Source organism: Pan paniscus, chromosome 21, assembly GCF_029289425.2.
Source record: "Pan paniscus chromosome 21, NHGRI_mPanPan1-v2.0_pri, whole genome shotgun sequence".
NCBI lineage: Eukaryota > Metazoa > Chordata > Mammalia > Primates > Hominidae > Pan > Pan paniscus.
Genome location: NC_073270.2, coordinates 16,773,958 through 16,800,719, shown reverse-complemented (window position 1 = coordinate 16,800,719; position 26,762 = coordinate 16,773,958). Strand labels below are relative to the sequence as shown.

Here is a 26,762-nt window from a genome sequence, read left to right as displayed (position 1 = left end):
ATTACATGACCATTCCTTAACTGGGAAGTTTCTTATTGAAAAGCAACAAGACAAAAACAATAAAAAAACACCTTTTATGGGGAGAAACATAGTGAAATCATACTATCTAAATCACATAAAATAATCTTTTTACTCAGTTTATCTTGTTTGTCAATATTTTTGTGCTTTTACTCTTTTTGATATTTAGGAGATTTTTCTTTGTGCCTGAAAATTTTGCTTTTGCTTAATTGGAAAATTTGGGCTGGGCACGGTTGCTCACGCCTGTAATCCCAGCACTTCGGGAGGCCGAGGCTGGAGGGTCGCTTGAGTTCAGAAGTTCGAGACCAGCCTCAGCAACATAGTGAGACCCTGTCTCTAAAAAAACAAACAAACACAAATTAAAAATGTAAAACAAGGAACTTTGGCCTCGGGGTGCGCTACTATGGCCTTCCCGGGGTGAGGAGAGCAAGAAGACATGATGGACAAGAAGACTCTATGAATAGTGAAGAACTGTTTTTCCTGCAATGTTTGAATTAAGCATAACCAGGGTACAACTTCTATTCTGGATTCAGTAGTGGTGGAGAGAATGAAAACACCCATCTATGCCTCCTCTCTTTCTCTCACATGCCACATTCAACATGTCTGTGAATTCTGTTGGCTTTACCTTTAACATGTGTCCAAAAGTGACCAATTATCATTCCTGCCTTTCGCTGCTACTTGGATCAAGCCATTAGTATCCCTTGCTCCAATAAACTCTTTCCTGTTTCTTCCCTTAGCCCAGTCTATTCTCAACACAATAACCAGAAGATTTCTTTTAAAATATAAGTTAGAGCACGTCCTATCTCTGCTTAAAATGCTCTCTTCCCATTTCACTGAGAGAAGCAGTCAAAGTTCTTACAGTGGCCAACAATGCCCAAGGCAGTGATTCTCAAGATATAATCTCCATCGTAGGGCATCACCTGGAAGATTATTGGACGTGAAGATTCTCAGCCCCACCCCCAAACCTACTGAATCAGAGACTTTGGGGGTAAGACCCTGAAATCTGGGTTTGACACACCCTCTGGTGATTCTCATGCACACTCTAGTGCGGAACCCACCCCTCTCCAGGATAGGCCTCCAGTGACCTCTCCAGTTACTCTCCTCCCCTTCACTCTCTGTTGCTGCTGTCACATGGACCTTCTTGCTTTTTATTAGGGTAAGTCAGACGCCTCGATCATTGGGGCTTTAGCATTTTGTGTTTCCGCTGTTGTTGTTGCTTCTTTTTTTTGAGACAGTCTCACTCTGCCACGATCTCGGCTCACTGCAACCTCCGTCTCCCGGGTTCCAGCGATTCTCCTGCCTCAGCCTCTGAAGTAGCTGGAATTACAGGCGTGCGCCACTACGCCTGGCTAGTATTTGTATTTTTAGCCTCGAACTCCTGACCTCGAGTGATCTGCCCGCCTCGGCCTCTCAAAGGGCTTGGAATACAGGCGTGAGACACCGCACCCGGCCCACTTACTGTTTCCTCTACTGGAACACTCTTTTCCCAGAGAGCTGCCTGGCTTACCCCTTTATGCTTTTCAGGTTTCTTCTCAAATAGAAACTTAATAATCAGAGAGATCTAACATATTTTAAAACCCAACCCAGCTGTCTCCTAATTTCTCCCACCACACACACAGGCTCACTCCCACACTCATACACACTTGGGCATTTCCTAGCTCCTCCCCTGCTTGATTTTTCTCCATGGCTCTTGGCATGACGTCTCCCATGAAGTTGTTGTCACAATGTCAGCTACGTCTGCAGTCATCTGGGGGCTTTCTTGGGACTGGAGGATCTGAGTCCAAGACGGTTCGCTCACATGACTTATATCTTGGTGCCGGCTGCCAGCAGGGGGCCTCAGCTCCTTGCCATGAGAACCTTTTCACCGAGCTGGGGTCCTCAGACATGGCGGCTGCCTTACCCCAGAGCAAGTGATCCGAGAGGGCGCAAGGTAGAAGCCATCTTTTGTGACCTAAACTATCACATATTAGCATGAGATATGGTGGCCCAGAACCTCAAGATATGCTACTGTCCAATTCCTGACTGACAGAAACTCCGAGATAATAATTGCTTATCGTTGGTTGAAGCTTTAGGATAAATTTTCAGGCAGCAGTAGATAAATAATTTATTAAACATTGTATCCATTTTTTATCTGCCAATCCCCAATGCCACATACCCTAGAATAAAAGCCCCAAGAGAGTAGAGGCCTCTATTTTATATATAGAATATAAGCCCCAAGAAAGCAGGGGCTTATAATATATTAATACATATATTATATATTATATTGTGTTCAGGGCTTAGAACAATACCTACACTGTCAAATGGTAGGCATTAACAAAAGTATGTGGAATGAGTGCTTGGAGAAACTGGATGGTGGGCAGCTATGCTGATGTGGTTGGAGGATGCAGTGGATGTTTCTGCAGTAGCATCATTTTGCACAACTATAGAGGACCTCATGCACACTGAATTCCATGTGAGTGGAGACTTCTGGGAGCACAGCTCCATGCAAAACTAATTTTGACCTTGTGGATCGCTGGAAGGGCTTTGGGGGACCTCCCCCAGGGTTCCATTGGCCATATTTTGAGAAACACTTATCAGGCAAAGAAGACTACAGGCAGTAAGAATAGCCCAGCCTCAGAAGAGAGATTCTTGGTCCCAGAATCTTACAGAAATAGCTGAGAGTCAACAGATCTCAAGGGACCATGAGGACCAAACAATGACTGTCTCAGTGGCAAGCTCTGAACTGAGGGCCGATAACTAGAGACCACCTCTTTCCTCATGCCCCTGACCTAATCTGGTACCCTCCTTAAAGTTTTAGAGACAGTTAAGTAGAGATTGAGAAATGGTTGAGATGTGTGGTTGTGTAAATATTGGAGATAGGCTGCTGATGCTCCTTGACTTAAGATGGGGCTATGTCCTGATAAACCCATTGTAGGTTGAAAATACTGTAAGCAAAAATGCATTTAATACACCTAACTTGCACAGATGGGCATTTTGTAGACATGATGAAATGTGAAAACACAAAACAATATCCAAAAACTGCTGACAACACAGGCCACTCTAGAGTGCAGTATCAGTTGTTTACCGTCGTGATGGTGCGGCTGACTGGGGGCTGTGGCTCACTGCACAGCATCATGAAAGACTATCACATCGAGAGTCCAGGAGAACATCAAAATTCAAAACCAAAGATTTCTACTGAATGCCTATTGCTTTCACACCATCAAGTCAAAAAATCCTAAATCAAACCATTGTAAATGGTGGACCTTCTGTAGTTTCTTGGGAATCTGGACTTGAAGATAAGGGGAATAGAGATCAGGAAGATGAAGACAGACTGGAAGAAAGTCCCTTTGGGACTGGAATTAGTGCAACTGGGGGCTGGGGTGGGGAGGCATGCAGAGTGTGCTGAGTGAACCTAAGGGAAAGAGGAGAGAGACAAACCCAGCTAGATGTGCGATGCAAGCAATGCATTTAAAAATGTATCTCTGCTTGCAAAAGTATTTTGTTCACATTAAAAGGAATTTCAAGCATTAATAAGCAAGGTAGGGGAGTCTTTGGTGGGAGGGAGCTCTTCTTGTTTCAAATTCAATATACTCACTGACCAGCTCTTCTGTCTACTCAATGTGCCCGGTGTTTTCCATAAATCATCTTATTTAAATTGCCCTGCAGTCCTGCAAGATCAGTTTCCCTTCTGTCCATTTAATGTATGAAGAAACTGAGTCTTAGGTTAGAAAAACTGCCCAAGTAGGAAGCAGAACATGGACAATTGAGAGTTCTGTCCATACTCATACTGAACTGTTTCTCTATGGGTATGAGGGTCCATATATGTTATCACCAAACTTGGGTTACCTCCAAGAGTGAAAGGGAACATTGCTAACAAATGCCAGTGGCAACATGCATAAATTGGGATCGTTCCCGGTCAAACAGAACCTGTGGTTTCTCTGCCTTGGTAGATTCAGCCCTTCTCACAATGGAAAATGCCTTAATACTCACATTCTCTAAGTCCCATTTAAAGTCCTAGAGCTGACTCTGAAACAGGACTCTGTGGTCTGTTTAATGGGTAAGCATGGGGAGCACCAGTACAAATGAAAATAGACCACTGGCTCCTTCTACTACTTTGTGGTGGTGGATAGTTCAGAATGGCCTGGAATCAAGCAGAATATAAGAAAAATATGATTAAAGCAAAATGGTGGTATAGGCATTTATTGTATTCTGATTTTTCACCATGGAAATTTACACATTTTGCTTAAATTCTTGATATTTTAAAGTCTAGAGGATAAAACAAAGCTTTTCTTCAGGGGAAAGCTGCTTTTCCTGGATCCTTATTTTGTTAAAAGCTGGTCAATCACTAAGCTCATTTGAGTGATGGCAAAGTAAAAATTATGACTGCCTGATTTTACCCTTCACTGCACTTGTCAAAAAAATTAAATTAAAAATCGTGCTTATGAATATAATGCATGAACTGCTGCATGGCATTCTGAAAGATAGAATGTCCCTTCTGTCCAGCCACTCACAAAACAGCATGTCACACGATACTTTAATATGCATAGAAAATAATGGGGCAGAGAGAAAATTCTGCCTCTCAGGAAATACAAGCTACATTCCACAAATGGTTCATGTATTCAGAAAAATTTATTTTAGTAAAATAATAATAATAATAACTTTAATATTATCATTAGATCCCTCAAACTGGCATAGTGCTTTCTAGTTTCCAAAATGTTTCCACATATAATTTCATCTGACAAAAGACATCATTAATATTTTAAAGTGCAATATAGGTTTGCTTGATTTAGAATTGCAAGGGTTCAGTTTCCTGATGAATGAGCATCCCACGTATGCCTATTGAATATTCTATGTAAAGGCAATTGTGGAGCAAGAGTCAAAGTGCTAGTGCTTTCTGTAAAAATATGATGGAAAGTGCCATTTGTTACCAAAAGCCACTGAAGGCTTTGGAGACTTAGGTATGGAGAAAATTACTGTTTGAAACATGCTACTGAACTTAGCAGCATATAGTCCATTTAGTTCTTGTTTAATGAAAATATGTGTTTGTTTTATAAAATAACTCATTATATGTGTGTATGCATATTCAATTACACATAAATTTAGAAAGTGCAATATTAAACTCTCCAAAACCCAACTGTGCTCCTTCTTCACTCCTCCAAGATAATTTCTGAGGTCAACTTGATATGTATCTTTCCAGGCTATGTATTAGAAATGTATGTATGTGTATAGATATACATGTATATGTATATATGTATATATGTACACACATATGTGTATATATCTGTATGTATGTAAAGATACATATATACACGTGTGTACATATACACACATATACATATATGTCTGTGTGATTAGATAAGTAAAGATGCATACATACATATACATAGCACATACCTACAGATATATATACACCCATATATTTGTATGTGCATACATACATATATACATACATATAGATAGCACACACCTACAGATATATATGCACACACACATATATGCATGTATATACATACATGTATACATATATATACATACATACAATAGATAGCACATACCTACACACATATATATATGCACACACACATATAGGTATGTGTATACATATATACATATAAGGTATACACATATACATACTATATGTGTGTGCATATATATATATAGTAGGTATGTGCTATCTATATGTATTTACATATATATGTATGCATCTATCTACTTCTTGAATACATGGCTGAGCTGGTGCTTTTGTAAGGGAAATTCTTGAAACAGAAATGATAAAGTGCCAGGATCAAGAGTTCTAAGCAGGCACTGAAATCAATATTTGCTTTGAGGCATCTGCCAACCCCAGGTAACCTAGACTCAAGAACAACAGTTCTCAAGTTTGAGCGTGCATCTTCAGATGAAGAGCTTTTGAGAACACAGATTACAGGACCCCACTTCAGGTTTCTGATTCAGTAGGTCTGGGACGTGAACCTAGAATTTGTTTTTTGTTTTTTTTTTTTAGACTGAGTCTTGCTCTGTGGCCCAGGCTGGAGTGCAGTGGCTTGATTTCAGCTCACTGCAACCTCCACCTCCCAGGTTCAAGCAATTCTGATGCCTCAGCCTCCTTAGTAACTGGGATTACAGGCACATGTCACCACTCCCAGCTAATTTTTGTATTTTTAGTAGAGACGGGGGTTTCACCATGTTGGCCAGGTTGGTCTGGAACTCCTGACCTCAAGTGATCCACCCGCCTCGGGCTCCCAAAGTGCTGGGATTATAGGCGTGAGTTTCCAGGTGAAGCTGATGGATGCAGATTCAAGAACACTCTTTGAGAACCACTAGCTAGAGCTTGGATTTGAATGAGCCACACGTGTGAGGCATGGAGGGGCCCATGCTAGGGTCATAAATATAGTGGGAGATTTGCCTATGTCCATTTTAGCATTGGTCGTGAGAAAAAAGGGAAAAAAAGGGGAAAAAAGGTCTCTGTTGAGATTTCCTCATCTTATACATGGACTAACATGGGTTTAAGGACCATTAGCCAACAAAATAAAAACAAAACTCTAAGCCAAATATGTACTTTAAGGTATTGCTAAGGTAGTATCTTCAGGTATCTTAGAAAACCAAGTGTAAATAAATGAGCTCTTAAAGCAACATCAAAAAAGCTTCCATAAGTAAAAATCCAAGGAACATGATCATGAAAAAGGCAAAATACACGAGGAAATAACCAAGTGCAGAAGTTTGCAGAATCAATAAACTGCAGAATCAGACTTGTACAGACTAGAGATATTAAATTTATGATGCAGATTATTAAAGGTATTTTATGTGTTAATTAAATAAAAAATGGCCATGTATATTTGAAAAGGAACCAAATAAAACCTATCAAAAAAGAAAACTATATTAGAAATACAGTGAAGAGTTAAACATCAGATGAAATAAAGTTGAATAGAAAATTAGCAAGTTAAATGACAGACTTGAAAAAAATTAACCGGAAGGCATCAAGAGAGAAGAATCACAGAGGACAAAATGCGATATGGGTTAAAAGTCATGAAGAACAGAGAAAGAAAGAATAGAAAGTAATAGATTAGAAGTTCTATTTGGTGCAGTGATATGTGAGAATTTTTCAGAACTAATGAAAGATGCCCATTCCCAGATCCAAGAAGTACAGCAAATTCTAAGAAGGATACATAAAAATGAATCTATACCTAGGCACATCATAGTGATACTATGGAACACAAAAGGTAATGAGTAGATTGTCAAAGCAGACAGAAAGGAAAAACAGATAAGCTTAAAAGAAGCAAAAAACAAACGGAAATATTCCTTAACAACTACAGGAAAACTTCAAAATGTTGCAAGAAAATAACCATCAATCTCAAATTTTTACCCACCAATACTGCTTTAAGAAAATAATGCAAAATAATACCATTTTCAGACAAATAATGCCTGAGAGACTTTCACTAAAGGAACCTGTAGATAATTTACTTCTGAAAGACAAAGGAAGAAGTGTGAGAAAAGTATGCTTTATTAAAGGTGCTAAGTTTTCTACAATAATATTCTTTCAACTTTTTGTAAGGAAAAAAAAGGTCTAAATTATGGGGAGTTAGAATTAATGCAACTGGTACTAATCAGGCTTTTTTCCAAACAATTCTGTCTATGCCTTGCTGGTTCACAGATGGCATTATCATTTATAGCACATGACAGCCAATCAATTAGTAACTTGAAATTACTAATAATTTCATTATTGGTATGGTGTTGAGTGTGTGAAACCAAAGTACACAGCAGTTCATGAAATTTTACTAAAAATAATAAAATCACTATATTCAAAAGTACACAGCATAAAAATGCAAATAAATACATTTAGAAGTTGTTTGATTTTTAATTTTGATGTTCAGTATCTTAGTGAGATATTTACTAAAGTAATAATGCTTCACTCAAGGTTATAATGTTGACAATATTTCTTCCTTCAAAAAATTTGTTCTAATTTCCAGGAAAGAGAAAGAGAAAAGGATTACAGAAGCTGTGTTTTTTCTAGAAAAAAAAAAAAAAGAGATTGTGACATTAACAAACTGCGTGGACTTGGGCAAGTTAAAGAAGCATTTGCAGTCTGTACTTTAAAAAAATTCTGTAGAATGAGAAAATTTGACCATATGTTCTTGAAATTTTTCTTCTGAATCTAAATACAGTTATTATGACTATATATGCTGGAAAATCTAGGTGAGTTTGTTTTCTACAACCCTTTCTGAAAATATGCATTATCAGTTAAAAGGTGGCAATCAGTAGTACCTGTGAGGGTGGGAAGTGGGCCAGGGAACCCTAAAGAAGGAGAAAAGAGAGATGGGGCCAAGTGTTGGGGCATTAAGCTGAGTGATCTATAAGTAAAAATACCAGGAGCTTCTCTTTCTAAAAAAATATGAAATGACCAAGCTAAAAAAACATTGATAACTCTAAGCTGGGAAGAAGATCTAGAGAGGAGAGTAATGATCAGCATTAAAATTTGTCCCTCTTCCAGTGATACCAGATTTCATTTGCATATCCACTAGGAAAGAATGATTGTAACTCTTTGTATCATAACAGGAAATGGAACACATGCAAGAGTACAATGCATGAATTCAGAGACATAGGTTATTTTGTCAAAATAGAAACTCTGATAAGTAATAAGTGCCGTATGTGTGGTAAACCCAGCTGATAGCAATCACTTAACCATATCCTGAGAATGAACCATGTGGTGGATGCACCTCAATGTGGTTCAAAGTTCTCAACTAGAATCCAGGAGTGGCAACCCGGAGATTGATTCCTTATCTACAGGGAACATCTGAGCCCCCGGCCCATCCTGTGGAACTCAGGCTGTACAAGGGATGGAGGCCCTTTGTCTTGGGGTAAGTAAAGGTTGCCATTGCATGTTTTTTATAAGCGGCTGTGGTCCTCCTGCCCAGGCTGCCGCCACCGGGCCCTCTCTCTCCTGTATGAAAGCCCCCAGGAAAACCCCATGTCTCTTTTAGTGATTCTGGGGCTCTTCTTCAGCCTCTCGAACCTGGTGTCATCCCCTCTAAAGTTGGGAGGGGTTCAGCACAACAGCATATCATGGAATCATCCACCGCTGCCTGCCAGATGGCGCTCCCTTTCTCACTCCTTGCCCAGCTATCTTTACTTTTTATTTGTCTTTGAAGCCCTCTTAGGAACAAATGAACAATTCCCATGTTTCTGGAGAGTGCCTCACATTCACATTTCACCACAGACAGAATGTCCCTGCTAGCAAATCCAGTTACCACATTTTCATCTTTATGATTCAGAGCAGATTGTTAGACCACATAATTACAGGAGGTGAAGCTGTATTATTGAGTCATATTAGGATTCGGGAATGATGTTCCTAAACAAAGCAACTGATTTAGGAAGTAAATGAAGTTTTCACACATTGGAAGGAGTAACTTGGAAGAATTCCCTTCTTTAATTAAAGGCGGAAGAACTGCTACAGCTTAATAGCTGTTATATGAGGCTCAGAAATGACAACAGGCTCAGGTTCTGGAAAACAACTTTTGACATAGGTTATGGATGTGATGGGAATCATTTGGTGAGGTAGAGTTTCTCTAGGGGAAAGGTGAGTATTGCTTTGCCCCAGCTCATTATCCAAGTGTGGCCTTAAGAGATGGTCTAGAAAATGACCGAACTACAACAGATTTGGAAGCCCCAGCTACTCTCCCAACCAGGCAGTAACAAAGCTTAACATCTTGGGTGAATTATTGCAGCTGGCCTTTTTCCTGGTTCTAAGTGTTCTTCTCCGAACGATTTTAAACTTTCAAGCACATTTCACTGAATTAGGGCAGTGCATACCCTACGATGGCCATGATCATCATATTGATAACAACAGCCATCACTGACAGAAGGCCAGGCCAGTGCTAGGCCAGTACACATGCTATTTCTACTCTTCATTGTCAGTAGGAAATATTCCTCCTTTGCTCCTTGTGTAGAGGAGGGGTCACATCTGTTTCTGTGCCTTTCTGCACCTCTCCTTTCTTACAGTAAGCCTGGGAGAAGGAAACAGTTCCATCTTGTGTCTCTCTCAGACCCACCTGCCGACAGAGAAGGCGTGTTCCTGGTCTGCTCATCCTATAACAAGCTGATCAGGGCAGTCTTGGTCTAGGAAGCTGAGGACACCTGCACTTGCCTGTGAGGGGACAGTGATTAAAGCTTTCCTATTTAGAGCTGAAATTCAGGATTAGGAAGCCTGTCTGGGGGCAGGGCAGCCAGATGCTCTGGCCTCATCACGTTAGTATTCAAGCTAATGCTTTGATTTCCACCTTTCTTTCAGCTTTGGCTTCTCGATTGCTTCTGAACTCCCAGGAAGGTGAAAAAGCAGCGTCATTACTTAGCACCGGAAGCCCCGGCACTCAACAGGGATACTGTGCAGTCCTGCATGTGAGCAGCTCAAGAGTTCTTTTCAAGTGAGACCTGCTGCTAGGAGAGAAGTAAGCTGACAGCACCCAGCAACCACACTGTTGAGAACCCCTGTGGCATCGTGTTCCTGCTGAGGCTGGCCACTTTCTTGCCAAACTACTTGCAGCCAGTGACTGAGCATGGGAAAGCGAGACCCTAGAGCCCAGCTATTCCTGCCCAGTGCAGGACTCCTCCAGACTTCCAGACTGCACTGCAGACTGAGGCACTTCCTAGCTGAGCCTCCTTCTTTTCTTCTCTCCTTTCAGCTGCTCCTGCTCCATTGCCCATTTCTCTCACCTTTATCCTGCACTTCTGCTTCCATCTTGGCATCTTCTTCCCTCAAGACCCAACCTGACACCATCAGTATTATTACACTCTTCATTTCCCAGTGGAGGAGGTGGGGATCCAGGCAAGAAAGACAAAGCGTAAATATGCTCCCTTTAAAATTTTGTACTGCTCTATCGCTTCTGGGCCTTTGGGCTAAGATCAAGTGTAAAAGTTTGTACTACTCTTAGGTTTGAGGTTCACATGAAAAGAACATCTCATCAACATTTCAAAAGAAAATTTGAATGAATTGTATGTTGTACTAGTGTGTAAAAGAGAGACCGTGTCATTTATTCATAAAACTGAGTCCAGTGGGACCTGCCCATTCAATGCAAAAATGCAAAGGTATGTAGGATCTTAGAAAATGAAAGACAATGCTAAAGACAGGAACCATTTCCAGCATCTGTTGTTGAGGTCTGAATCTGGAAAGACTCAGAATGTATTTATCAGAAAAACAATTTCCCCAGTAAGACAATAGCTGCAAAGCTGGTCATCACATGCAAATCTTGACCTTCACTTTTGCACAATTTTGGAACATGTAACTGGTAAGCACTACCTACAGTTTTTTGCTTTGCAGACATGGAAAATACATCACACTGACAAAATGGACTTTTAAAATTTGGGTTTTACCTTAACAAAATAAACTTGAGTCTGATTCTTCATCTTCAAACATATTAGAAAGGGATAAAAGAATTTCTCTGTGATATTTTGACCCTTAGGAATATCTGAACATGAGTGTGTTTGTACACATAATTTAAAAATTAAATATGTTTCTTTTCATGGCATAATTTTCTAAAGGAAGGAGGGACAGGACTTACCCTCGCTAGAGTCTTTCGAACATTCTGGCTTCTTTGCTTTGCTCTTTTTGTAGGGTGGAGAGAGGCCTTTTGGCTCTAACCCCTCTGGAATCACGAAGATTTAATATTCTCATTTAAATATTTACCAGTAGGGTTCAAAATTATGTGAAATTTAAAAATGTTTTCTTCTTAGTAAACCTACACACACGCTGAATCTTAATTGCAGTTTCATCTGTCATCATGGCTGAGCGAAATTCTGGCAAGGACTTGTGGTTCTCCAACCTACATAGACTTAAACTTAAGGCCTAAGCTAAAACATTTTTGTAGATAACATTAGTGATTCACACAAATGTAAAATCTTACACGTGTGCTTTTATAAATTTAGAAATTCTCCATAAGGGAACCCTGTTAATATTTTTTCCTCCAAGAGTGTTCGATTTCAATCTTCATAGATTAATTGACAATTGTCATTGTGCAATTTCATCTTACTCAGTCCTGAAAGCAGGGCTAGAGGAATGGAGAAAGGAATGGGGCTAGAAATTACCCTGCTTCTATTTAACAAACTGTTTTTAGTAATCCAGATTCTAAACAACTTCTGTATGTCCCAGTTAAATTACTGTGCTTCCTATTTTCCTCAATGTCCCTCTAAGTCTATCCTTGGGGGGTAAATAAATTAAAGTCTGAGGACAGTGTCAGGAAAGCATCTCCGAGTTTATTCCATTTGGATATAGAACACTTCATTAGGTGTTAATTTATGTATTTAGCCCTGGTCTTCCTATTGAGCTCATGACTTACATCTTCAACAGCCTACGTGGCATCTTGTCTGGGATTTGGGAATGGATATCTGTTTGCCCCTCTAGATCCACTCTCCACCTTCACCACCCCTGCTGTGCTCTGGGAGGCTGAATTTTCTGGATTGCATGAATGAACTCCCTGGTTCATGTAGCCAGTGGGGAGCTCAGGGCATTTACTTTCTAGGCACCTGGTGGTTTTCATGAGCTGGTTGTATCCCTCAATCTAAGGTTACAGATCCTAGAGTTGGCCTTCTCCATGTGGCCCTCTAAGTTTCTTGGCTCCCGTAGCCACCTCCTTCCCATTGTCCCTTCAGGGCTGGCACTTAACTATGCCCCACACTTCACAGCACTAATAATTTCCTTTCCTGCACTCAACTCCCATCAGGCCCTTTCAATTTTTTTGTAAAGGACCTCATCAGGCATTTCAAATTTTAAATCAGACAGAATCATATACTTGATGTTTATAAGCATGTTCTTTCCACAGTATTGCACATCTCAAGAAATGGTACTACTATCTACCCAGGAATTTAAACTCCAAACTGAGATGTCATTCTCAATATTTTTCTTCATTTACTTTTCCAGTTGAAGCAATCGTAAGTTCTATCATAAGCCCTATCAGCTCCATTCTAAAATAGATTTCATATTCATCTACTGTGTTCAACCTTTGGAATCACCACAGTAGCCCAGACCAGCGTCTCATAACCCTCTAGCCTTCTAATCTTCCTGCTTCTACTCTTTACTCTCTACACTCTATCCTCGACACAGCAGCCAGTGTGAGCTTTTGAAACATAAACCAGATCACATTGCTCACCTGTTTAAAAACCATTGCTTAGAATAAGATCCAAATCCAATTCCAGGCCTAGCACAGCATGTCATTTGGGCCCCGCTTACCACACTAGCCTCACCTCCCTCTTGTGTTTGGCTCTAGCTTTGTCAGTTTCCTTTCCCTTTGTGTTCCTCAATCACTGCTAGGCTGGTTCCTGCCTCAGAACCTTTGCACCTGCTGTTCTCACCCCCACTCCTCCAACACACATATTCATATGTCTGCTCCCTTCTCACCCTTTGAATCTCAGATCAAATTCAACTCCCTAGAAGATCTTCCCTGACTGCCTAATCTAAAGGCTCACCAGAAAGGAAATCTCTCTCAAACACATCACTTGTATGTGCAATTATCTCACTCTCTGGTGTATCCCTTTATTGTATGTCTCCTTCCTCATCTCATCCCCAAGAACGTAAATTCCATGAGAAAAGGGCACTTGTCTTTCCTAATCCCTCTTGTATCCCTGGTGCCTAGCAGTGCCTTGAGAATTTCATTTCAAATTCTATTTTATTTTCACTTCCCCAGCCCTTTCTTTAAGGCCAAGATATAATGGGGACCCTGCCTAATTCTCTCTTAGCAGCTGTCGCCTTCGTGCCAGGATTCTAAAATTACATTACAGAGCTATGGCGACTCATTTCTCGTTTCCCATTTATTAAAAAAGGAACAGAACAAAAAAAAACCCCCACATTTGATAGATGTGCTATTAAAAACTTTGGCATTATAAACTGCAAAGCTTTGGGCACTAGGCTAGGTTTTCTGTGGTTGCAAGTCAGTCACATCTAAGGTTATTACCACAGCCAGGGTGAAAAATTTTGCCAATGACTACATTAGCAACTCCCCCAAACTTCTGTCACCAGGTGCAAGATGGATGTTGACCCTTGGAATGGGTTCAGCAAAAACAGAAATGAGATGCTTGGAGCAGCTCACCAAGTGCAAATACTGGGCTCAAAGGGATTCATACAATGGGCAAAGAGACATTTGCAACCTCACTGGGAGAAAAATCTAACCCTTCTATGTCACTGCAATGTGTCGTCTGCAACTGGGATCAAGAAGAGAGTTTCCAATGCTGAAAATTCAACTCCAAACCAGCATTTCTCCAAATCACTTTTTGCATTTTTGTGAGTTACATTTCTAGGTCTTCATTTTCCACCAGAATGGGAATTCCTGGGGAGTGGGTACTATTTAAAAAGACTTCCATGTGCCACATTTTGAAATATCTAAGCACCCCCTAAAGTACTAATATTTTATTTTTGAAAAAGTTGTAGAGCACTCCTTGGGTCAGTGGGCATGCTTACATGTTGAATATGAACATGAAACATGTTCTGTGAAACAGTATTGTATCACTTCATGATACCACAGGTGAAGTGTTTTGGGGCATGCAAATGAAAGTCACAGATACATATGGCCTCTGTGCCCAAGTTTCTACTTGTGGCTTGGGAGGAACAACTTTCCCTCTTGGCCTGGGGGAGTGAAGAAGAGAGTTGCTTCTGCTTCTCTTCAAAAGCACCCCCATGCTTCTCCTTGACAATGTATCATGTTTTCTAGCTTGCCCTGTGTCTGGCAGAGGGTGGAAACCTGGAGATTTGCCAGGAGCATGGCTTTGTCCCCTGAGGGACTCAACTGTGCATCCAGCTGTGATGTGGTTGAGTTTCCATAGGTGGTTGATAATTTTCTGTCCCTGCTGGCTCAGACTGGGGCTAATTTCAACAGTGCATAGTCATGGAAATGAAAGGACATGGGAAAACATTTGCCATTAAGGAATTAAGGATTAAGGAAGATGATTAAAGGACTTACAAGGAATTCTAGGCACTTAGGCCAGTCTGCTTCTTCTACCTCCCATGGGAGTAGAGCCTCCCCTTGCAGATGACCATGTCTGATACCATCTGAAATGCTCCTGCCTCTACTTACTATAAAAGTCTGGAGACAGGAGCAAAAAAGTAAAGGACATGAATTTTGGGGTCAGGCAAACTCAGATTCAAATTCTGGCTCTGCTATTTAAGCAAGGAACTAATCCCTTTTAAGCCTCAATAATAACAGTTCCTGCCTTGTAGAACTGCTGTGTGTATTAAATGAGTTCATGCATGTCACGTTATTGGCACAAAGTACATGCCCAATTAAAGTCTGGCTCAGCAGAGCTGTGCTGCGGCTGACTTGAGCCAGCTCACACGAGCTAATTGTACCATCTCTCCCTAGCTCTCCTATTCATTGACCTCATGCTTTGGAAGCTTGAAAAAGACCATGGTATTTGTGTTTATACCATAGAAATCTGCAAACTCTTCACACTGGGGCTCTTCTTACCCAGAGAGTTAATTTACAAGCACCCCAGTGGGTTTAGGTATTCAAGTTGTTATTTACTATCATTCACTAGCATGTCTTGGCCAGTTGACTCACTCAAGTAGCCCTTCATTAGTGTCAGTTGCATTTGTAAAAATCCCTCCAGCTTTTCTATTTGAATGAGAAGAATTGATGCAGGGCAGGGGAAAGGCAGCAGTTAAAGGCCTTGGGAGGCTGGTTTAGACTCATCTTTGAGACTGACATGCTTAAGTGTGAGATCTGAATGAAGCCAGCATGCACACCAATGTCTGGTGAGGCCAGCTGGAACCATTCAGCACAAAAATCCTCCATGATTTCAGCACTCAGGTATAGGAAATTGGGAGTAGCTCCCAAGCCCATTCTGCCCAAGTGGCTTAGCATCCTTGGGCCATTGAATATGACTTGAACAGCTGCATGCAGCTGCTGGTGACAAAACTCCCAGGAAACCTGGTGGAACTAAAATCAGAAATGGTGATCCAATTAATGCTGCTGAACCTCAAATGCTGACTCCAAACTTGGGGACTCTGCATTAGCATTAATAATGATTTCCTTAAAATCATTCAGTGGTTTGGATAGCTATCTAAATCTCATTGAGAAGCCAACTCTCTTTGCTTAGAAATGTGTACTTATAGCACTTAGGCAAATGATCCATGGCAAGATAAGGCCCTTATACTGGGTGCTTGAAAGGGCAGTACCCCTCATAGCTAAAAGATACTCCAAGGACATTTCATGTGAGCAGGATAAATGAGAATGGCAAGCATTAAGATTAACTTCATGAAAGTTAATTCAAGACAGAGTGACAATTTAAAGTCTTTTTTAAACATATGGTTCTTTTTAACAATAAGACATTCTACATGGGTATAGGAATGGAAATTTTAATTTAAATTTTACCTTGAGCTCTATGTTTTATAAAAGGCAAGCAAAGTCCTTGTCTTAGGTCTTATTCTCTCAGAAGTAAACATAGAAGGGTTTGAGTTTTAAGCAGTTAATTTGAGAGATGATTTTAGCAAGTGTCACAGGAGGAGTAGGGAAGAAAGACAGGAAAAGGAAAGCAGCCAATACTGGGTGTGTTCATGAGCACATTCCACTGTGGGCAACCAAGACTCAGTTCTATTGGGGACCTCCAAACAATGTTGTCCAATACTGTAGCCACTAGCCACATATGGCCAACAAGTAGTTGAAATGTGGCTAGTTTGAACTGGAATGTGTATGTAAAATACACACCAATTTCAAAGTCTTAGTATGAAAAAAAAATGTAAAATATCTGACTATTTTTATATTGATTATACATTGAAATGATGATGTTTTGGATTATTGTGTTATACAAAATATTGTTAAAGTTAGTCTTACATTCTTCCTTTCACTTTGTTCAATGTGGCTACTAGAAAATCTAAAATTATACATGAGGCTCACATTTGAGGCTCACATTATGTTTCTACTAGACAGCATTAGAATAGAACATGAGTCAGATGTGGGTATTAATCAACCAACTCCTGTCTATTATTGGTTGAGGGCTGCTCCAGAGAAATTAACTCTCTGGTGCTTTGAGTTTGCTGCCAGGACAAGTAAAGCACTCAGCAGAGAGTCATAAGGACTTTCTTTGGAAAGCTGTTGGTGCTATAAAATAACAGCAAGCACCAAGGAGACATAAGTAGGGCACCAACAGCCACTGCTACAGTTCCTCTTCTACCTCCTTTATTCCTGCTCCTGACTTTTAGATTCTGCTTCTACTTCTCATGCCCTCTGAATCCATTGCATTTGGAAGTCCAAGGAAACCTTAGGAATCAGACATGTTTGGACTGGAGAAGAGTAGATAGAAGCTATAATCCTTGTTCCAATGAACTTTTATGAAGAAAAGAAACTTGTGTTATTTCCCCTTGAAGATAGTGGGCAGTCCGGGGACGGAGAGAGATATAACTTAACATAGAGAAGGACCACACCGATCAAACCTCATGTATTGAGATCAAATGCATCAGAATTTAAAGAGCTCCCTGCTGATGGAGCTGCCCAGACTGAGCCTGTCAGTGATTTGTAGGGAATTCTGGCATCAAATGAGAAGCAACACAAAATTAGGGCCTCTGAGATACCTCTTTCATGGTCAGAACACTGTGACTGCCAAAATGAGGAACAAGGAGCTTTTAATCATAGAATTAAGCTCTATATCCTTCTAATATCTGTTAGAATGAGAAAAAAAAAGCAATAATTTACTGAATCTTTACTATGGTCCAAGCACTGTGTGAAACTTTAGGTATGTTATCTGATTTAATCCTCCAAACAAAACTATATGGTAAGAATTATTGCCCCCAGAATTGTAAACTGAGGCTTATAGAAAATGACATTTGCCTAAGGTCAATAATTGATAGAGCTAGAATTGAATTCAGGTCTACTGATTTATGCCTTTATTATCAAAGACACACTGAATGGCTACCTTAGGCCATAACCTGTGCATTTAACCACTAGATTTTCCTCATAACAAGTGGGCTTTGTTGAGGAGTTGGCATGCATCTCAATTCTGATAATGAGAGCAAAATATAGTATGTGGAAAGTGTATTTTCCAAAGATGGCCACAGCAATATTTTAGGTCTTACACGCTCTATAGAACCACTCCCCAAAACAGATTGAGTTCATTTTCATTTCCTCTTGAATTTTGGCAGGCTTGTGACTATTCCAAAGAATGAATTACATGGAGTGATGCAATGGAATGTCTAAGCCTGAGAATACAGTGTCTCCCTTTTTCCAGGAGAAGCTCATTTTGGAAGCTGGCTGCCATGCTTTGAGGAAGCCCAGGCCACATAAAGGTGGCCATGAACAAGTGTTTTAGGAAGTTGTCCCAGCTAAGATTTTAGCTGACAGTTGAGATCAATCACTAGACAGGCAAGTGAGTGAATCTTCAGATGGTCCCAGCTTCCAGCTGTTGAATCTTCCTGCTGAGCTCCAAACCTTGTGAACAGGATGATTAAGTTATCTCTGCTGTGCTCATGAGCATAAGAAGTGGTTGTTTTCAGCTTACTCTAAGTTTTGGGGGTGATTTGTTATATAACTGTATTAACTACAACATCATGTTCCATTTTTACCTTCGCTGTCAGGAAACTCAAGGTCAAATTTATTCCTTAAATACAGCAACTGCTATAACCTTAAGTGTTAGAACAACTACTTTTTAATTTTATAACACTGAGCATATATTTCTATTTTATTAATCTTATTTTGTCTTTCGTTGAAAAATATGAAGTGTACATAAACAACAAAATGAACCCTACCTACCCCCTAATAATAAAAGTATGAATTTAATACCTGAATCTTCTTTCATTTCAACATCCTCTTCTTCTTCATTATTATCGTCTGTTAAAAAATAGGAAAAAATAAAGAAATACTTATATGAAAGTAGGAAACACAAGAATGTTCCAGATGGATTAGTTAAAAAAATCAAAGAAAAGGATAACAGATCAGTAGAAAACAGACTGTTAAAGCATGCATTTCTGTTGTCTTATTATTATTATGCTAAGTTAAGAAGAAAGTATACACATTAATGCACAATTTAAAACCTAGAGTTTACATTTCCTTTTAAAAATTGTTATATTTATAACTGTATATGCAATCGTTTGTTTTACTTATAGAAATTATATATGGTCACTTCAGTCATTTCAATTGCTCAAAATTAAAAATCACAGACTTTAAATGCCACATGTTCTAACTTTGTTAAAGGTCTGCATGCTCACTTCAAGTATCTGAGAAGTATGGACATCATTATTTGATCATAGACTGACACGTGTCAAATCCCCGCACCACACCATGGAAAGTGCTGCTTTGCTGCATTTGGAAATCCCAGCCTTCACTCATGTGCTTTCAAGTGTCCCACCAATTGCACCATTCCCATTTAGCTCCCCTCATCTCCCAGTATAATCCCTTTTAACTGGACAAGGACATGTGATTCCTCTGCACTATAGATGACATGCTTGCTCTTTTGAATTTCTGACACATTGTCGTCTCTCTCCTTATGCTCCCCACAACCAGTGCTATGTTCTGAATATCTGTATCCCCCCAAAATTCATACGCTTAATCTTAACCTCCAAGGTGATGGTGATTAGAAGGTGAGGCCTTTGGAAGTTGATTAGATCATAAGAAAGCAGCCCTTGTGGATGGGATTAGTGTCTTTATAAAAGAGACCTAAGAGAGACCTCTCACCCCTTCCTCCATGCATGGACACAGGAAGAAGATGGCTCTCTACAGGAAGAGGGCCCTCACCAGACACCGAATCTGCCAGCACCTTGATCTTGGACTTCCAGCCTCCAGAACTGTCAGAAATAAATTTCTTTTGTTTGTAAGCCACTGAGTCTATGATATTTTGTTACAGCAGCCCAAATGGACTAAAATATCAGCTAGCGCCAAATCTTCTCCTGTTTCTATGTTTGGTCCTCTCTCCTCACATTATTGCAGTACAAATTCAGACTCCCAGTGCCATTTGCCTTAGCTATTTTAGCAGTTTCCTAACTGCTCCTCTCTTTTTCTCTCTCCTGTATCTCACTCCTTTTACACGTGACTGCCAAATCAGTCTTAAAATACAGCTCTGATCTGGTTCACAACAGTTCAGTGACTGCCCTCTGCCTAATGAGAAAAGTCTAGACTCTTCCCGATAACACTCAAGGCCAATGATACCTGGTGCCAAACACTTTTCTCAGTTTCACCTCCTCTGTTACATGCATGCTACCACCCACATGGATGGCAACACTTAACTCTTCTCTGATCTCTCAAGGTCTCCCTCGGCTTCGTCTACCTGCCTTGGTCCTGCTAGCAATGCCCTTCTCCCTCTCTATTCACCTTCATCCTTCAAGTGCAAGCTTAGGTGCCATAGCTTCTGATTTCCCCAGGTTTGAATGAATCATGTGCTCTTTGATGTACCTTATTTTTACTGCCTGCTTGGTATGGACTTTAAATACACATGGGCTTAGGTTTGCATCCTGGCTCCTCCATCCATACATCCCCTGGGCATGTGATCTTGGAGAAGTTACCTTGATCTTCCTGAGCTTCAGGTTCATCAGCTGTATAGTGGGATAATAATAATGCCTACTACATAGAGCTTTCCTAAGGATTAAATGGGATAATGCCACGTAAAGCACTAGGACAGCTATTGAAACATTGTTAAGTGCTAAATATTAGCTGTTATTATAATAAAGTCACACAGTCTACTTGTTATTTTATCTCTCTTTCAAACATCTGTCTCCAGATCATAAATTCTGTAAAGATGGAGACCAGGTCTTCTGTTCCTGTATATTCCTTGGCACTTAATGCCATTCATTTTATATACTAGAATCAATAAATGTCCACTGAATTAAATTTATATTATTTTCTATGTGTTTTATACATATTAGCTATATGATACTTTGTAAATAATGGGAAGTCAGTGAAGATTTGCAACTTTCTCCTATATATGTGCTTTGTAATTTAGTCATCCCAGCCAAATTTACTCAGTCTGCCCCTTTTCTAAGAATTGATCATCAATGATGATTAGAGATTTATTAGTCAGTGGAAAGAGAAAATGCCTTTCATTTGAGGTTTTGGAAAGGCAATTCTTGATAACTATAGTTAACTTTTAAAGAAGTAATTATTTTACCATGGAAATATTTTAGAAACATTGATGATTTTCTACATAATTTTTAAATTCATTCTATGAATGCAGTTTTGGAAGGAAGAATACCAATTTCTTAGAAATATAATTTTCTAACCAAATGATTACCAAAATGTTACAAAGTAAACTTCATAGATTCTTCCCTGAACTTAATATCTTTAAATATAATTTTATTTTACAGAGCCATCTAAAATCTGTATGACAACAGACTCTCTGGAATCTCGGAGAGAGAGATAAAAAAGAGTCTCTACAGTTTCTGGGGAAAAATAAAGGAAGAGTCAAAGATCCCTTTGCTTGTCACTTATGTTTCCATTATTCACCTGGCAAACACTCACTGGTTAGCCTATTGTGTACAAGGCTTTATGTTTGGGGCTGTAGATAACACCAAGATGGATAGAAACTTAAGCAGTTTTTTTGTTTGTTTGTTTGTTTGTTTTAAGAATCTTGTCAGTAGTAAAGAAACCAAGACATGCAAATACATTCCAACATATGGTAGTCAATGCTATTCAAAAGGTGTCAGAGGAAGGATTGATACTTCTAGTTAAGCTACTTGGAAGTCTTCTTGTATGTAGAACATAACACTGAAGCTAATATTTGAACTACATAGACTGTCCTAATAACGTCATCCCCAGAATGACTCCCGTGTGTGGAAGGATCAGGCTTGGGGTTATTATTCATTCATTCATTTCATTCACGCACTGATTTAGTCATACAGTGGTTAAGAGTCTGTCCAGAGTCTGGACTCAGACTGGTTTGGTTTACTTCCAGGACAAACCACATATAAGTATGCAAATCTTGGGTAAGAAGAATACCAGAATATTTCACCCTGAAATATGAGGGACCTTCCCCTCACTACCATCTCTCAATCCCTTGTCTCTCCCAAAGCACAGGGTGAAGATTTTCTCTGCAGTTCCCTTATCTATCTAGAAACAGTAGCCCCAAAAAAGGAACACAATTGCCTTCCATCCTCTGCCTGAAATCTCATTATCTATTGCAGAAAAGAAAGCTGAGAATGTAACCACACCTGGACAGATGTTTTTCACAAGATAATGCCTGCCTCTTGGGCTCATTCAAATTCCAAAGAGAATAATTTACAAGTTAATTTCTGTCTCCTGGGTCCATTCATTCTCCCTAATAATCATTTATTGCTCCTCAAAAAATTGTCACTTTCCCCATCTATCCACTCCCCTATGAAGAAGAAGAGATAAGCTTCTGTGCCCAATTTAGCTAGTGGATAATCATTCTCATGCGATTCTCCCATGCTTATGCATGTTAAAATAATTTTGTATGATTTTTCTATTAACCTGCCTTTTGTCAGCTTATTTTTAGTGAACTTTCAGAGGGCAAAGGGGAAGTTATCTTTTGGCCTCCAAGTAACATATAACCTATATGTCAGTTTCTTCATCTGAAAAATAGGGATAATAAAATTATCAACTTCTCAGGGTTAGGATTATATGTCAAGTGCTTACACAGAATCAGCATTCAATAAATACTGATTATTGCTATTACTGAGACCACCTTTGCAAAAATTGTGACAATGAGAGAAATCTGACATAGAAAAAGTATAACAATGAAAGAAATTTGACACAGCAGACTCCATCTTGCTTCTAACCTCACAAGATGTTCTTGTTCATTTCTGGGTATAGCCCAAGCCAACTTTGGAAGGAATTTAGTTTCTAGTTTAACCTAAAAGCAAGAATGATAATAGTCCTTCTCAAAACTATCCCTTCCTTGTTTGAGGACTGAAGCTGCCTTTGTAAAACTAACGAAAGGCCCCAAGGTCACGATTATGAGAGAAGCCTGAATTCTACTAAGATGTAGGCACATTTAAACAATAACCAGCCATTGTTCCAGAGGTCCCAAGATGTGTAACCTCTACAATTGCTCTAATAGATAACTTCACTATTCTAGAACCTAAGGTTGGACTTCTGAGATGTTTTTCAGACTTTTGCATTCTGGCAACTGACTGACTCCACTGGGCCCTTTGCCTCATTACTCAACTGGTCCTGTGGCCCGTATCCAGAGGCTGACTTAGTGCATGAGGACAGTTTTCCACACTCCTGTGATTTCATCCCCAACCAATCAGCAGCACCCTATCCCTAGACCCCTGCCTGTTGTCCATAAAACTCGCAGCCTCCAAGCTTTTTGGGAGACTGATTTGAGTAATAAACTTCTGTCCTCTGCTTGGCTAGCCCTGCATTAAACTCTTTCTCTACTGCAATACTGCTGTCTCACTGAATTAGTTTTATCTGTGCAGTGGGCAAGAATAACCCATTGAGTGATTACATTATAATATCATTTTTATAACTATTTTTGCTAGTCAAATAACCATTTCTTGAGCTCTACCTTGTGTACCCATTACGAAGATACAGGTTAGCAATCTTTTCCCTCAAGGAGGTCACAAAGTGGATGATATAGAAAAGCAAAACAACAGAGAAGAAGGTAACAGATTATCTGATGGAGGTAAACAGAAGTTGTATTGGGAAATATACAAGAGCCAGCTCAGTCAGAGAGAAGGTCTATGAAGGCATTCCAGAAGAGGCAAGACTTCAGCTGAGTCTTAAAGAGTGAGTTAAAGTTGTGTAGGGAAAAAGAAAGGCTACAGTAGATGCCTAGATGTGGATGTCCTGCCTATACCTCCTTGTTCCTTGACAATTCAGTGCATGCCAGCCTGCCTTTGAGCCACCAGCTCCTGGGTCTCTTTGCCTGAGGGCTCTCTCTGCTTGCTGAATCCCATTCAAGTAATACCAGAGAATTAACACCCTTTAGGGTTGAGCCTTTCTCAAATGATGGACAATTTGCATATAAGTACCCCAGATCCCTTGCTTCCCAAGTGGCCTAATTCAAAGCATGTTCTGTACTATCTCCCTGAGTCTCCTCACTCCTACTGGGATTGAGCCCCAGTTGTCCAGTGGTAACTGGCTTACAGCTTAACCTCACTGCCTCCTGCTCTTGCTTGTCTCACTTCCCCACTTCCCTACTGGTGTTTCCTGGGATCATCTCCCTGCCACACCTTCGCCGCCCCAAAATACTTCTACTTCAGTCCTTGTTTCAGGATCTGCTTCTTGGGGAACTCAAACAAAGACAAGGGTAATCACACTCATCTGTGAAAAACATGTGGATGTGAACCATCAAGATGTTTTTAAGGAAATAAAACTAGCTATGAATGGCCAAAGGAAGAGTTATCTGAGAAATTGCAACTAACCCGATCTGTTCTGGCTAGATAATATAGACCTTCCATGCCAGGAGTGATGGTTAATTTTATGTGTCAAGGTGACTAGTCCAGAGTGCTCAAACATTTGGTCAAACATTATTCTGGGTGTGTCTGTGAGTGTTTCCGAATGAGATTAAAATTTGAATGGGTACGGAGCAGACTGCCCTCCCTGATGTGAGTGAGCCTCATCCAATCAGTTGAAGGTCTAACAAGAACACAAAGGCTGACCCCTGGAGAGTAAGAGGGAACTCCTCCTGCCTCATTGCCTTTCTACTAGTTGGCCATTGGGGTTTTTTTCCTGCCTTCAGATTCAAACTGAAACATTAATTCTCCTTGGGTCTGAAGCCTGCCAGCATTCAGACTACAACTACACGGTTGGTTCCATTGGTTCTCAGACCTTTGAACTCAGACTGAAACTATGCCATGAGCTCTCCTGGGTCTCACACTTGCCAACTGCAGATCTTGGGACTTAACAGCCTTCATAATCATATGGGCCATTCGCTATGATAAACCTCTTTCCATGTATTTTAATATATGTTCATTTTCTCTGCAAAAACCTGACTAATATACAAGGTTGAAGCATTCAAACTTTTTTTGAAAAATTATGGAGTGATTAAACAACTTTGAGCAGAGGAGTGACATACCATCTTTTGAAAGATAACTTTTTATGAGACAAATTTACTGAAAATTATAAAGCACATGCCTTAATATTTTGCAATTATTTGTATTAAAATCAAGCATAGAGTCCTTTTGCTCTACAAAGCACCTAATGTGCCATTACATATTAGTGAAATCTACTTTAGTTCAACATTATTCTATGTAATGTGCTTGCTTGAGTCATATTTGTGCAACAAATTGCTAGCAAGAATTTTTCTAACAAAACTAGGAACAAAAAAAATATTAAAAAAAGGTGATAGTCTATGGAAGTAGGGAGTCATGCCACTCAAAGTTTGAAAGTAGTTAGGAGACTGATGAAGCATGGGCACAGAGTTGCAGCCCTTTTAAACAGTTCTCCAAGCATCATACTTCTTTGTTAGAGGATAAAAATGAAATAAAAGGTTTCTACCAAAGTGATAGAAATACTATTTCTAAATAGAGAGCAATCAATCCGATGGCATTGTTCTGTGTGTTCAGAAATGCCAATTCCAGAAAAATCCCCTTTCCTTCCCAGGCACAGACCATACAGAGACTAAAGCTCCATTTAATCTTACAGGACCTCTTTGATGTTAATTTCATAACAGACGCTGTTTTTGTTCACTGTGTCTCCTGTGTTAGATTACCCTGTTGCATTCTACACAAACACATGAATATGACCGAAGTTCTTATTTTGATCACAAAATATATGTGAAAACCAACTAGTTTCTCATGAATAACAAGTTTTGGGTAAAAGCTAGCTTTATATACTTCAGAATCCCCTTCATAAGGAAATGTCTAACCTACTTTGAGCTCTATAACATTGATTTCACCTTCTTTTATTGGAGACAGAGTTAATGTGAATGATTTTTGTTTTAATTATTATACTTGTCTTCTGAGCAGGTACCTGTCATTTCCCAACAGCAAATAGTCCACACTTCTTTGGAAAATGAAGTATGCTATGGGTTTTGGATTGACTTCAGATTTGTCTTACTCCATTACCTAGAGCCACCATAATTAATACAGTCTTTTGGGGAAGTGAAATAAACAAAAACAAGCAAAGAAAATCCTGTAGAACTTTATTTAAGGTAATTATCAAAGTGTACTCTCTGGACCAGCAGCACCACTATCATCTGAATACTTGTTAGAAATGCAAATTCTCAGGTCCCACTCAAGATCTATTGCATCCAAAGCTCTGGGGAAAGGACCCTCCAGGTGACACTCATGCACACTGAAGTTTGAGAGCCACTGGTCCCAAGCACCAATATTGGTCTGTTGAAGAAGAATCTTTCAAAAGAGTAGATGTCCAATATTTCAACTGAACTAACTTGTGATGTCTCACTAACACTAATGTGGTAAGAGGTGCCCAAGCCACATGGTTGTTGGGTTTGAGGAACAGTTACGCTTTTCATAAGATATTGTATGCTTTCTTATGTGCTTGAAGTCACTCAGCTACCATGCAGCTGAGTGGCAAGATTATCATGGTCCATGGCCAGGATTCCTAGATTGGCTAGGAGACATGAGCATGAATGGAGACTAGCCTCAAGGAGGTCTGTGGGTGGCATGAGAAAAGGAGGGTGTTATGAAGGGGAATGTTACCCTTATAAGCTATTAAGGTATCCTCTCCACTCCCAAGGGAAAAAAATGGACAGACACCTGAAATTGATCATAAAATTCCCTTGTCAAATTTTCAGGAACATCCGTACATATGGGCAGGTCTGTCAAGGAGAACAATTACGATAATCCTGCTGTGGTTTTATTTCACATGCTTCTAAGTTCTCTTCCTTAGAGCTTAATTTCTTACCGCAGGCTTCTTGTGCACTCCTCATCTTTTTAATAT

The 26,762-nt window shown here is 39.8% G+C and overlaps 1 protein-coding gene across 8 annotated transcripts in view; it reads right to left on the bottom strand.

Moving 5' to 3' along the window:
• MACROD2 (mono-ADP ribosylhydrolase 2) overlaps positions 1-26,762 on the bottom strand; it is a 2,054,393-nt gene that overhangs the window by 148,399 nt on the left and 1,879,232 nt on the right. For all 8 annotated transcript variants that reach the window (XM_055105084.1, XM_055105083.2, XM_055105081.2 and 5 more), the window contains exon 10: positions 18,744-18,791. In XM_055105084.1, the coding sequence (XP_054961059.1) occupies positions 18,744-18,791 (48 nt within the window). The remainder of the gene's footprint in view (positions 1-18,743; positions 18,792-26,762) is intronic.